The 15,026-nt window shown below is 43.2% G+C and overlaps 1 protein-coding gene across 1 annotated transcript in view; it reads left to right on the top strand.

Moving 5' to 3' along the window:
* Positions 1–15,026, top strand: part of EML5 (EMAP like 5) — a 1,453,541-nt gene that overhangs the window by 251,459 nt on the left and 1,187,056 nt on the right. The window contains exons 3-4 of the mRNA XM_086936634.1: positions 5,564–5,662; positions 14,272–14,340. Of these exons, the coding sequence (XP_086792760.1) occupies positions 5,564–5,662; positions 14,272–14,340 (168 nt within the window). The remainder of the gene's footprint in view (positions 1–5,563; positions 5,663–14,271; positions 14,341–15,026) is intronic.

The following is a 15,026-nucleotide window of genomic DNA, read 5'->3' as shown; positions in this document are numbered from 1 at the left end:
TGGCGGCTGTCATAGACAATGAACTTGCCATATCCGAACGGCGCCTTTCACATGACTTCCCTCTTGCTAAAAGTCCATCGCCAGCAATAGTGTTGTCCCCTCTAAATCTTACTTCCCCTGCACCTTTGCTTGGGGATTTACCTGGGGATTCCCTTATTGCACCTCCAATGGGTGGTTTAGAGGGGTTCGAGAGCTCACTGATCGGTGTCCACAGTACCAGTCCATGTACTGTGCTTGTGGATCCATGCAATGAGCTCTCTTTAATAGGCTCACCCGGCATACAGTCCCTACACTGCCCTGAGGTTCCTGTTCCCGTCTCACAAGCTCCGACTAAAAAGCAACCCATCCAGGAGCCTATCAAAAGGAAGGGGAAAAGGGCAAATTACACTAGAAAGGGCTGCCCTTCTAAGACCACTAACCATCCCAGGTACGCGCCCCTGAGGGGTCCTCCCCCCCAGAGCAACGCAGGACCGGTATCCACAGGGACAGCCATTTGCGCTCCGGCTGTCATTGATACAGTACCACCTTTCTTGTCGGCCCCACTAATGCCGGTTCAGGACAACGTGGGTCACTCTATGGAAGCGTTTGAGAAGATGGTCAAGTCTCTTGTGTTGCCACTTATAGACCAGATCAAGAGGTTGGGGGAAAGGCTTGACTGCTTTGAGCAGGCTACTAGGGACAATTTCTTTGCCCTAAAGACCCTTCTCAAGCACCAGCCAAAGTCCAGTAAGGATAGGACTGATAGGTTAGATGAGTCCAATAGGATAGAGGTCCCAGTGATACCCCCCCTGGGAGACCAACTGATGCAGCCGCCCAAGCACCCTGCACCTGGGAATACGATCTTGGCTGCTCCAAAGGTCAGTCTTAGACAGATAAAGCCGAAGGCTCCAACTTGTGTTGCCCACGTGCATGCTACCCTTCCCCCAGCAGCAATATCCCCGGTGGCTACCCAGGCCCCAAGGCAACACAAGAAGGGAGGGACGGGCCCTACTTCGCAACCTGGGGTTGTCATATCTGACGCAACTAGTGGTGTCGCATCAACTCCTAAGGTTGCATCTATTCCCGTCCCACCTACAAATCGGCTCCCTTTGGGTCCTCCTCAGAACAGTAGACGTAAGTGCCCCCCAGTTAACCTCCCCCCTGAGTGCCACCCGTATGTTGTCCTCCTTACGAAAGTCCCCCCTATTGGGAGTACCCAGCGGGAAAACCATCAGGCACTAAAGAATAAGGTCATCCACTGGCTGAAAGCCAACAGGCCCTTGCCTGCGGGAGTGGATGGAATTATTCTTGGTGTACGCAGGGTGGGTTGGATTGGACACGGGAAAAAATCGCTTGAAGGGGATTGTGTGGTTGTAAATTTCCAAGATGCTAGGGTTGCCCAATTTATATGCTCCCAAGGTCAACCCACGGCTGGTTTGGGTATCGACATAGTCGATTTGACATTTTTTTACCCACGGTCTATTATGACCACCCCCTTCATCCACCTTGGACAACCCTCCTTCATGGGCAGCCCAGGGGGCCAATTTCTGATGGAAAATACTGCCCACGGCCCTTTGACCCCGGGAGTTCCTTCTCAGCAGCTATGCCCAGCTCCAGTGATACCAAACTGGGGACCTGGGAGTTGTTGACTCAGTTATATTCCGGGGGAGGATGTTGTGGCCCCAGGCTCTGTCGCTGGGTCAACACCGTACCACAGATCCAATGGCTCCTCCTCCCCACTGCAGACTCTGGCTATGGCCGGGTCTGTAGAGAGGAAGGGGGAGACTGGGGCTTCCCATAGTTCTCCGCCTGGTCCCCTTGATGTGGGTTCTGCGGACTTGTCACCCCCTGTTGAGGATTGTAGCATTGCAGCTGTAACGGACCCCCAGATTAGGGTTTTCAGCTGGAATGTTGCGGGCCTCGAAAGGAAGCTGGCATTGCCGGATTGGAGCGAGCGTGTGGAGCAATACTCCATTTGCCTGTTCCAGGAAACCTGGAGTCGGGTGCCCCTTCACAAGGCGGGTTATTCCACCCACTTTTTGCCGGCAGCAGAAAGTGCAACTGGTAGGGGCCGTCCCTCTGGCGGTTTGTTAATCTGGGTATCCACCGAACTTAACTGTAGGGTGGAGGAGAAGGACACTAACTGCCTTGACCTCCTAAATATTGTGCTTAGAAATCCCCAGGGCAGAGTCATTCTAAACATTTTTAACATTTATGCCCGTGGCACTAAGGGGGGAAGAGAATCCCCAGTTATAGCTTGCTTGGAAGCGCAACTCCGCTCATCCCCATACAGGTCTTGTACACTGTTGGCAGGTGATCTGAACTGCACTTTCGAGCCTCTGGATCTGGACATCCTAGCAGATCAAGAGGATCTTGATAATGGGTGGGGGATTCCTCACCTCGAGCTTGGCCCTGTTAAAAAGTGGACAGAAGTGGCCCTCCAGATCAACTCCTTAGTTATGGAGTTTGGGCTTAGAGCTGCCAATGGTAGAACCAGGTCCGACAAAGTAGGGGCGCACACCTATAACAGGCCAGGACACACGTCACGGATTGATTATTTCCTCCTTGACATACACCTGTGGGGCATGGTGGAGGACATGGTAGTTTTACCTTCTGTGGAGAGTGACCACAATCTCCTGTCCCTCACCCTCTCCCACAGGTGCGTCAACAGCACCGTGAGTGGTTCTCCCTGCAACCCCGCTCCAGACCTGTCAGTGGTCACGAACTGTGGGCGAAGGCTAAAGTGGGCAAAGCTGGCTCTTTCGGAGGAGAAAACCTCTGCGATTAGGCAGCTTCTGGTTTCAGCCCTGGCCAATCTTGACTGCCAAGAGGAAGGGCTAATGGAGGTGGCACCTAGGTTTTGTGTCATAATTCAGGCCATTGGCGACCTCTTTGTAGTCCCAGCCCACCCGAGCGGAAGGAAACCCAGCCTACGACCGGGTCAGGGCTGGTACAACCAAAAGTGTAGGGAGGCGAAATCACTTCTTATCGAGGCAGTCAAGTCCAAATTGCCGCTTAGGACTAGGGAGGCCAGGAGACACTACACACTCTGCCAGAAAAATGCTAGGATGGAATGGGAGGACAACTTCTGGCAGGACCTCCTGGCTGCCAGTCGAGGGAAAGATGCTAAAGGTTTTTGGGACATGGTGGGCAAAAGGAATCGTCCTGACGATTCCCGGAGGACTTGTGCGATCAATGCCCTGACTTGGTTTTCCCATTTCCAAAATCTTTACTCTCCTGTTGAAGGCCCCCTTAATGATCCCTTTAAAATCCCAGCCTTTACTTTAGACCGTGACCTGGATCTGTTTTCCCCCCTTGATGTAATAAAGCAGATCAAAACCTTGGTCCCCTTGAAAGCAGCTGGCCCGGATGGCCTACCGGGGGACATCCTCCGTGCTTACCCGGAAGAATGGGGGGCTCTAATCTCTGCACTCCTTAATGCAATCATGGGGGGAGGGCTTGTGCCTGACTCCTGGAGAGGTGCGGAGGTGGTCCCCATTTTTAAAAAGGGCAGTCGGGAGTTACCCGGGAACTATAGGCCTATAAGCCTAATAGACTCCAGCCAGAAATTGGCCGGGAAAACCATCTTGGGGAGAATTACTCAATGGGTGGACGACAATCACATTCTGTCCGACATGCAGGCTGGGTTCCGTTCAGGTACAGGAACTATTGAACAGGCCTTTAGGCTTCTGTTGTTACACTGGAAGGTGGTGGTGCTGGGCAAAGGCAGTCTCTATCTGGCCTTTATTGACCTTAAGACTGCCTTTGACCTGGTACCAAGGGAGGAACTTTGGAGGGTGCTTCATGGTTTAGGGATGCCCCCGTACCTATTGAACCTCCTCATTAACCTGCACACTAACACCTATGCCCAGGTTAGATGGGGGCTGAATGGGGAAAAGACCGATAAAATCAGGGTCGAGAGGGGAGTAAGACAGGGCTGTGTTTTGGCCCCTACCTTATTCTCCCTCTATATTAACGGGGTGGTAGATCATCTACTGGGCGAACCATCAGACGCTCCCAGCCTGGGTGGGGTAAAAATTCCAACTCTGTTGTTCGCCGACGACACCCTCCTCATCTCCAAAACCCCCCAAGGTTTACAGTCTTTGCTGAACCGCTTCCAGGATTTCTGTACCACTAAAGGCCTCGTCATCAACATAGACAAGACCAAGTACCTAGTCATGCACCCACCCCGCAAACTTGGTCCCCCTCCAATTCTGAACTCCATACCTCTAGAAAGAGTGGCGGAATTTGATTATCTGGGGATCCGTCTTAATGATGCAATGAGCTGGACTGCCCACATCGATAAAATGACTCTGGCCCACAAAAGGGTGGGGGGCGCCCTTCTTAAGGAGTACAATAACTCCTCAAAACATTGTGTTGCACCCATACTGGAGATTTACAAAGCTCGTGCAGTCCCTGCTTCTCTTTATGGATCGGAACTGTGGGGCTTGGGCAAAGTCGACTCTCTGAGTAAGGCCGAAAATAAATTTATCAAGGACCTTCTTGCTATTCCATCGAGCAGCCCGACCATCCCAATGCTCTTGGACACTGGCTGTAAAGCCATAAGGGACCAGGCTCGGCTTCGTCCCCTTCTGCTCTGGGCACGCTTGTGGAGGGTCCCGGAGCTACAATCGTATGCCAATGGGCTGGCAGAAGTAATGCATGCTGATGGTTGGAGTAGCATCAAATGGCTGAAGGACATAAAACATCTTTTAGGGGAATTGGGTTTGGCCTCCTGCTGGCATAGTCACTCCGCTCCACCAAAGAAGATTCTAAAAAAACTTTTCTGGGAGTGGGTTGACGTGAAGCGCTCTAGTAGCCAGCAGCATTGCAAAACCACCGCAGCTTTCCTGTTGTTCAAAGACGTTGTCCTGTATGAGCCATATATGGATATTATAACAGTTGCTTTGGATAGGTCCTTGTTCATTAAATTTCGGCTAGGAACCTTGCCCTTGGCGGATCTCTGTTCAAGGTGGAATAGAGCCCAGCCCACCTCACGCTTTTGTGCCTCTTGTCCGGACAAACCAGAGACGGTGCCACACTTCCTTTTCGAATGCCCGGACTATGGTCGCCCCAGATCACGTTGGCTTGGCCCCATTTGCAGAGAACTGGGGACTCGTCAGCACTCTGTTGCCCTCCGGATTCTTTTAACTAACACAGCCCCTCCTATTGTTTGTGCTGTCGCAAAATTTTTAAAATGGGCTTGGTTGATAAGACTTAGAAGACTGTCCATAACAATTTAATTCCTTTTTATCTAATTTATGCTGACATACTGTGTTTTAATTATCATTCCATTTGTACAGTCTGACTTATTTCGACATGCTGTTTTTATCTTTTTGTACTGCTTTTATGATATGTGCATATCGAAATAAAGCATCAATCAAATCAATCATTTGTTTTTAATACCATTTTTAGTGTGTAAGTTCTTTAAAAAGGCATGCTTGTAGTAAAGCTACTCATAACTGCCATTCGGTGGCTCTCTTTTTCTGGAAATGTGCCTCTTACTATTTGAAAACATAGATTAAAAAATGTTTCTTTTTATAACTGATGTTTTATTTGTTTTCCTTGTTCCTGACTGCCTCAGCGTTTGGTGTCTGTTGGCTTGGATGCAAAGAACACAATATGCGTATGGGACTGGAAGAAAGGAAAGATGCTCTCCATGGCGCCCGGTCACACGGACAGGGTAACTACTCCGTCTTTCTGGGCAGAATATTCATGTGGGAACTTCTGTGTTTGTTGAATGCCATTGAATCGAACAGTACACCCTCCCCTTGATATGACAGCTTTGTCCTCTTGGTAATTTGTCAGGTTCGTGCATTTCCTCCATTATCCTGTCTTAGTTCCTGTTTTCAAGTTCCTTCATTTTCTGGCATATCTTCATCGTGCTTAGCACCAAACATGCTGCCATGCCCCTGCAACAGGGCTTTCATAGTGAGAAGCATAGTGCCATGTCCATCAGATCTTCTTAATGGAAGATTTTTTTAAATATAATGTTACATTAATTGGATATAAGATGAGATTCTTCAAATTCAGCTTATAAAAGTCCATTAAATGATGATCCAATGGCAATACTTAGGTTGACCATTCTAACGTGTATCTTCAGTTTATTCACTTATGTAAGCTGAAATGTTTACCCACCAAAATGATTTTGTTGCCAGTGGATATACACCACACTAAACACTTTTTATGTGGTTGTGGCACATGGTGTCGGGTGTGTGGCTGCTCCAGATTTTTGTCTTGCTTTTCCTTCAGTACACCTGAGCAAGACTTCAAAAACTCAGGATACAACATGAGCACTCTTGAAAATAAGACTCTGCACACTTTAGCATACCAAGATACAATGTAGATAAAGCTCAATCCTCAGTTGCCAAGTAAAAAGAATATTTATTGTAGCAAGTTCCCATATATCAAATCTCAATAATGCACATGTAGAATAAAGGCATATAGTAAATGCATATACACAGGAGTAAATGCATAGAGAGATAACTGTATGCACACAAGAATAAGTAAGTAGAACATGGAAGACTTCACTGGCTGTTTGTCTTGCATCATCCTGCCAGCACGACTAGAAGAATCCAGGGACAGGAGCCCTCAACCAGGACACGGTTTCTAGGCGGTGCGTCCACCCCTGAGAAGAGTTCTTGTCCAAACGCCAAGAGGGTTCTGTCTTTATGCTCTTAATAACACAGAGAGAGGCTTCTAGAAACTCCCCCTGCCTTCATCTGCACTGTAAGTGTTGGCTGCACTCTCTTCGTCGAGGTCACTCACCAGAGCTGGCCAGCTCTGATAAAAGCGGAGGCAGAATTCTTTTCTTTCTCATCCTTGGGTTGCGCAGCCCCCCACTGTGTTCTAGCAGCTTATCTCTTCCGCTTGGTGAAGTGAAAAATTTAAAAATTTCTGTGTGTTTATAAGTAACCTAGGCCTGCCCTCGTTCGCAGCGGAAAGGGCGGGTCAGACAGAGACAAGATGAAAACGTGAATTAAAGCAATATGGTGTCCATGGTCACTACATGATCTAACAATGTATATAAGTGCCTGTAGCATTACAGTGTTATACCTTTTATTAACACAAGAATTCTTCTGTTTTACTCCTGTTATTATGTTACCATTATTGTGACACAAAGGAGAAAGAGCTGGAATTACTAAAGGAGTGGCTTAGGGAAGGGAAGGGAAATGCAACCTATTGTTTTTATTTGGTAATTGCCTTTTTTGTTCACCTCAGCCATTCACTTAGCTAAATGGCTCTGCACAGTGCTTCATGCGATCTGGCAGTTGAACAGGTGTCAGCACAGTGAGCAAGAGGGAAATTAGAAATGCAAAGTGGAATATAATCAAATGTAAGTGGCATATAGTGATTAAAGTATCAGGTAAACAGAGCGACTGACTGATGCCTAATTAGAATTGGCAGCCGAACTCAGAATATCACCCCCCTAACTCCAGGCCCTTATTAAAATTGAAGCTGGTATAATAACACTCTTCCTCTTTCTATGTTTGGGAAATATTTGAGATCGGGGTTCTTTCTGCATGAACTATAACTGTTTCATCAAGCAGACATTTCATACGGACATGATCTGCAATAACTTTGAGGCACATGCACTGAGAAGCTTGAATCTGTAGCCTCTTCGACTTTGAGAGGTTGGCTGACAGGACATTTGATGCTGACAAATGAGAATCCAATACCAAACTTCACTCTGTTGGTTCCCTAATTCATAGGGTCCACAATCACCCTCTGCTCTTCAGCCAGTAAGGGAAGTTTGCAATGAGTCTTCTTTCATCAGGCATCGTGTATGGTGTCTTCTTCACCTTGTACGGATGCACAGAAGAAGTCTCCAGCCCCAGAAATGACCATCACTGGGTCTCCCAGTCACTTTTGCCAATGGTGTTATAAGTATTAGGCATTCCATTTCTGTAGATATCGGTCCACCGTCTGAACCTGTTTAAACAATCTTTGTTTGCTTCAGATGCAGGTCAAGGGCAGTTTTAGCTACCAGTCCTTGATGACATGGTTTCTGAAGCTGAGATAAACAAATTGGCTGCAGATCTACTTAACACTCCTACTTCCTCTACCCAGTATTGATGTCATTGATTGGTTCCCTGGAACCCACAAAGAAGGCCTTCTTTACCCAGGTGTCCACCCGGTCATGTCCATACAACAGGTGCTTCAATATCAAGCTCCAGAGAATATGCTGTTCCTTAACACAAATCTCTTCACTCTAGACCACTAAAGTATGACCAAATTAAGCCATCAGTGCATTATCCAAGAGGGCTGCACAACTTAACGTGTCATTTAGGACAGATGCCTTTTGCATATGGCAGAATGTTTCCTCCTAATTGAAACTGGAGCCTCTACAAGTGCTCCCTGGAGATCAAATAGTGGCAGACCACATAATAAAAACATCAGTGGACTTAATAGATCATATGGAGAGGGACATCACCCAGACTGTTTTCTTGCAAAGAGTTTTGCACCTGTGATCGACAGGATAGAATTCTATTTGTTAAAGAAATGTGCAGTTAGGAGCTCAGATGTATAATGAATACATCCTCGTGTAATCAGAACCCGGTATGTTAAAGTCAGTGGCCTTGGCAAGGAAGAAGCTATCAGTTAAGCCTTTCTGCATCTCAGGAATGCAATCCTAATTTTCTTTTTTACTAACAACAGCAGAGGTAACAAATGCCAAGATGCCCTTCTGGGTGAGCAAGATATTTTTCCCACCATGCTGCATTCGTTGGTCTTTGGGAAATTACTTTCCACCTCCTTTAAGGCAAATGACTGCTTCCACCTTTTCCTAATCAGCACCCTGGAGGAAGTGAAAATATTCAACTTCCTTCAGACTTGGAAAGAGATCACCACAGATGTTTGGTTGCTGCAAAATATCCCAACCAGATTCACTTTTTTCTACATTACAGCATTGTAGTGTGTTTCAAGTTTAGGAGAGTCTCAATTGGTCACATCTATTTCAGTCACTGGACAAAATGTCTACCGTCTGTGATAAAAAGCTAGTACAAAGAATACCAAGATTCCTTCATCAAGAATGAGTATTCTCTAGGCACTTCCTGCAAAGAAAGCACCAACCAAAGACTGAAGACTAGTTATAGACCTCAGATCTGTCAACAGTTTCATCAAAAGGAAAAAACATCATAATTATGACTTTACAGCAGACAAATCCCTCCTTCGAGAGAGACTATGTCCAAGAGACTTCCCGGAGGACTACTTCAACATACTAGAAGGTTATTCACATTAGAATTACCTAAATGTTAATTTGGGGATTCTACCATATCCCTTCTGCGTCCTACAGTTTGGACTGATAATGTCCCTCAATACTCTACTGGCAGGGATTTATTCACACACTGCATTCTGTAATATGTAAAATAATACTACAATAATATTACTCACTTGCTATAAAATGCAATTCACCAACCTACGTCCGGAGACCTCTGCCTCCATCACTCTTTACTTTCTCTTCGTAGATCTCCGCCAAGGTGGTAGAGATCTCCGCACACTTAGGTATCACATTTTTGTAGCAAATGTGGGGGTACAAGAAGAGTGAATGGAAAATGGGGCACACAACATTAAATATAGGGGTTTAGGGAAATTTAAGGAGGGGTTCAGTTAGGAACATATTAATACAAACACACACCCACAAAAGAGGAAGACCATTGATATTCCTACACTGGGCTTCTAATGTTAGTTCACCCCTAAATGTGTCAAAACACTTGTAAATATACTCCAATCTAATCTTGGTGTAAGTTCGGCACTACAAACACCCACTTACAGGTACTGCAAGACCCTTCTATAGGAAACAATAACATCCCATAAGAACTAAGGTTAAAATTAATTATTTCTACATTTAAATAGTTGAACTGATAAATACAATTATTTTTTAAATGTAACAACAACTTTAATTTAAAATGGTAAATTAAGCCTTTAGTGAAAACAAATAACAAATTATGTAAATAAATGTAACCAACACTGTTTAACACAATGTATTGCAAATTAAGTAACTATGTAAGCAAGGGTAGGATCTTTTAAGCCATTGTTAAAAAATTATTATACAATAATACTCTTTCAGTCTGCTACGTTAAAATACTGCAACATTTCATTTTCTTGGTTATAAGTAATAATATTTTTAAGTAAGTTACATTTATATTACACGCTAAAATATTTTTGTATTTTGTACATAATAATAAACTTTAATATTTGTTCATAGAATTTCCCATAGACAGGTCTTAGCCATGGTTGTGGAATCTTTGAACATGCGCAAAGTTTCTATTAATAACTAACTTGGGAATCCTGTTGTAGGAGGCTCCACCCCCTGATTTGATAGGGTGATAAGTACATCTATATGTAAACCCACCCTCGTATATTGTGAATATAGTTACACATAAGTGTAGTTGTAAATCTACACCTTAGTACATATGTACATGTATATTTACCTTCTGGATTAAATCCTACATGTATAAAAGTACTGGCTGCCTACTGCAGGAGGCAAGGCATTTTTAAATCAGAATCTACCGAGGGTCCTCTGTCAGCTCAAGAGCTTTTCCAGTGGATAGCAAGTATTGGTGTTTGTACAGAATTCAGTTATTGTAGTCCTTTGTTACAAATGCCCTTCAGGAGGACCACATCCTGAGAGACTGAATATGGAAATGAAAACTAATAGTCAGTCATTCATATAATAGTGGTGTAACTTTATGCATAAGAATTTTGAAAGCATCATGGCCCAAATATTCATCACTACAGATGCATGGTAGTCTTTGGTGCAGTACCTTGGAACTTAATTCTGGAACACATGATTACCTATTCTTAGAATTATTTACAACTTGCATGTATTGCAGACTTCACCAGATGAGACCTAGCCACACGTGAGAGGTATGAGAAGACATCCATAGCTAGCTTGTCTACAATTAATATAGGTTCTTAAAGGTAGAATTAAATATTGCATGTTGAGAAATCCTTACATTTATTGTAGTCTTTGCATGCCTCTTGTGGGTAATTAAGAGAAGGTAAGGATTATGAGCATAACTGTGGTGCACCGGGGTTAGTGTGCTGCTCAACTATATGACATAATTTAATGTTGGCCTGCAATTTATTCACAACAGAGACTATGGTCCTATGTTTTATTGTATTTCATTTTAAGTATAATGTGCAACAAATGTCTCATCAAAAGTAGCTTGTAGGCACCTATGAAACTACATCAACCGTTTATTCCAGTGGTTTTTTAACCTTTTTTCTTCTTTGGATCCTGCGGTATATCGCTACTGGAAATGGGGGACCCCACGTAATAGTGTCTGTTGAACCTCAAAACAGTAAACAAACCGATACAAGTGTACAGCAAACAAATACACCAATTGTGAAATATGGTAACCCAATCAAAAAATCTACATTTTAATGGGAATGTTTGAGCTTTTCAAAGTGTAGTTTTATTTCTTAATGATGAGCGATATGCTAGACTCTAGCTTACTACTTTGTCTTTTTTTCTCCAAGCCCATGCTCTTTTTGTCACCTCATACCAGTGCTTCTGTTGAGGTCAGCAGTCATACATCCCAGATTCTGTTTGAAGTAATCACGAATTTCTCACAATCAAGACAAGGATACTAACTTAATTTATAGCTCCCAATTTAAAATTCCTTTACATTAATTGAGTATTTAAAAATTTTCCGGTCACAATTTTGCTACTAATATTTTATTTTCTAAACTGTGGTGGGCCCCCAGAGTATTTTCTGTAGACCCCCTTGGATCTGCAGACCCCAGGTTAAGAATCTGTGGTCTGTGCAATAAGTTAAATGTGCAATGACATATAACCAGACCGCATGAAAGATTTGAGTACTGAACATGAAAACTGTTAAATGGTCCTGTAATTGCCGTTTCAAATATTTGTTTATTGCATCTAGAAATTATTTGTTATTAGAATTAATGATATAATTGCATTTTGTGCCTTATAATTACCTACCCGTGAATAGCCACTGAGACTTTGAGAATTACTTGAAGCATTTGCAGGTAGGATGTAGGTTTGGTTTTAGTACTGTAGAGGTAGAGATTAACTATTTATAGCTGAAAAGTATGATAGAATTAGATGCTGGATCTTGAAATTCATCGTGGCTGGAAGCAGTTATAGGCTAAGGTAATCATTTGGGAGAATCCGTATCTGTACATGCACTGTTTTTGTGTTCATAGACAAACTATGTATTGTAAAGATGAGGTCCAGGATATTGAAGAGGAAAAGCTCTTTATTAGCCCAACAGGGAGGCAAGTCGTTCTCATCAAAGACCATGTAGCAACTGACTCTACAACACATCACATTCTAAAAATGACATGGCTGCATTCCCAACAAGGAATGCACATAATTAAAGGTAAAGATCCAACACATCTCCCTTATTATAATAACAAAAAGAAAGAGAAATGGCAAACAAGAAAAGGAAGCAAAAGAAAAGAAAGCGAGGAAAAAAAAGAGGCAAAGAGAAGAAAACAAAATAAACTGGAACAATCAAAGAAGAACGATCAGAGAAAGGAAAAGTCAGACAGGATAGTAATCTTGAAGATACAAAGGAGATCTCCTAATTCTAGAGTTTGTTCTGCGAGAGGAAACATGCTCATCTTGAGAAGGTTGAGATGAGCGTACAAGATCCGAGCATTTCACTGGAGCAGTTTCCCCAACACATTTGCCCGGAACAGGATCAGGAACGTCAGGACCAGGTTTCACAACACCATCATCCCCCTCCACACACCTTTACAACACATCACATTCTAAAAATGACATGGCTGCATTCCCAACAAGGAATGCACATAATTAAAGGTAAAGATACAACACTATGGTTATCCATGGACATGTTTAACCATAGAAGATAATAGTTTGCCTTTGGTTTCGACTATGGAGTTGACAAAGATACTGCTGACTTCGGCAATACATCATAATTCTATACCTAGTTCAAAAGTGTTGCTGAATTATGAACATACCTGAAAGCTATTCACAACTCACCTTGATAGAACTATGAGCATTGTAGAGTTGTGTACTTTGCCTGAGAATCACCCTCCACTCACTCAGAGCATTATAAACTTTAGTCCTCATTTATAATGGGACAGCAGCCAAAAATGAAAGGGTGCCCTGTCTGCCACCTCTTGAAATCACTGCGTCATTTAGGGTGTAGGGATGTTGAATCTTTTGACAATGAAGCTGCAGCCTACTCTGCTATTGGGAAAACTGTTGTATGGAGCACCCACTGTTGGAAAATGCACCTAGGAGCCATTCTGTTGCTGCCACCTTCCACTTCTGTTCCTCCTGGCTGTTTCTTGTAATGGGCTGCCGTGCACAGGAAAAGTGATCCCCACACTTAGGAGAAGAGTCCCTGTGTGCCAAGAAATTATTTATTTAATTTTCCAAAGAGAGACCTTGGCTTTTGGGATCTGTCTTTGGACATTAAATTGAAAAAACCTGCATGATCTGCCATGCTACTGGTAGGCAAACCAGGCACGCTGTGCTTTTTCCTGAAATTAGCTTCCTACTGGGAGGCAGGAGCTGCATCATGGAATTGAAACTCCCTGATCTGCGACCTTGGACATGGCCCTATGGTCTTGGCTTGGCCATTGGAAGCAGTGCCTTCACCACTCCAGCAGTATAGCACCTGTTTCTTCATACTCTGAATAACTGCTTTAATTGCTATACCAGGCGTTTTGCAGAGCTGGGAGATATTATAGACACTCATAGCCACACAAAACTTAGGAACTATTTACAGTTGTAAGGTACATATGTGCTACACATGGAAATTATTTAGCTCTCATCATTTTAAATGTAAACACTGCATTTGAGATTTACAATTGAAAGGTATTAAAATATATGTTAAAATTGATAGCATATGTCATAAAAATACATACTCTTTTAAATTATTTAGTTTGGAAGTGGTAGTCCTTCCACTTATGGAATGCCGACAGCCAACAGTATGATACAGTGCGGATAATTAATTTTGGGACAAACTATAGGAAGATATTGAAGACATAAGTAGTGCACATAGGATTTATCTAACGCTGGCGTGTAGTCTATAATTAGATAGTGTATTAAGGACTTGTTTAGAGCTGGGAGTTATTGTAGAATGTTGGCACCATGCGTAGAAATTATTTACAGCTGGAAGGCATAATGGATTTAGGAATTGAACCTGAGATTTACATTGCAGATGCAAGATGGGATATGTACTGTATAGAGAATTATTTACTACTCTCTCTGTTGCGCCTAGGGATGACATGTATAGACGTATCTAATTGTAACGGAAGACATTTGAGCTGTTTTCTTTGTATTTACAGATATTTGACATATCGTGGGATTTGTATCAACCAAACAAGCTTGTCAGCTGTGGGGTGAAACACATTAAGGTATTGTTTTTCCTTTGACCACTCAGTGGTATAAATGCAATGCTCGGTTTGTCTTTTTTCAATGCACTTGTTGGATGAATCTAGCCCGCACTGTGATTTTGTAATTCCAGCTATGGCTTCATGTATGAGGGTTGTAAGATGCATAGCTTTCAGCGGTCAGTCAATGTTTTTCCTCGATGTCTCTATTATTTTATTCTTTGACAATCAATGCAAAATTTGCAAAAATATTCCCACCCTCCCGAAAAAATCCGATAACTTGCAGGTGCAAGTGGGAAGATGTGCTACTTATTTGCGCGTGGTTAACTCTGTTGAAATTAACGATCGTTAAAGCTGTTTAAAAGCTGGATCTTTGCATGATCAAAGACGCCCTGGTGAGAACTGTAAAACACAAGAAATTAATACATCTCATTTATTATATTGCTGCTCCACTCAGTGATTTACCCATCGTAAGAAAATGTGTTTGCTAAAATGTTGAAACCTCCATTCATTATGTGTAGCAGAAAAAAAGTCTGTGCCCACAAATTAAACATTTCCTAAAATATAAAGGAGCATTAAACTGCTTGCTGTTTCTTCTCATCTCTGCAGAGCTTCCCCCCTGAATACAGTTCTGTTGTGAGTAACCACTAATGGCATTTCTCTGAAATCAGCGTTTTGGAAATAATGAAGTGTGCCAGCTAACCGTATGC

Source organism: Lissotriton vulgaris, chromosome 9 (genome assembly GCF_964263255.1).
Source record: "Lissotriton vulgaris chromosome 9, aLisVul1.2, whole genome shotgun sequence".
In the NCBI taxonomy this organism is placed as follows: domain Eukaryota; kingdom Metazoa; phylum Chordata; class Amphibia; order Caudata; family Salamandridae; genus Lissotriton; species Lissotriton vulgaris.
The sequence above is the reverse complement of the archived record's forward strand: the minus strand, read 5'-3'. Positions and strand labels throughout refer to the sequence as shown.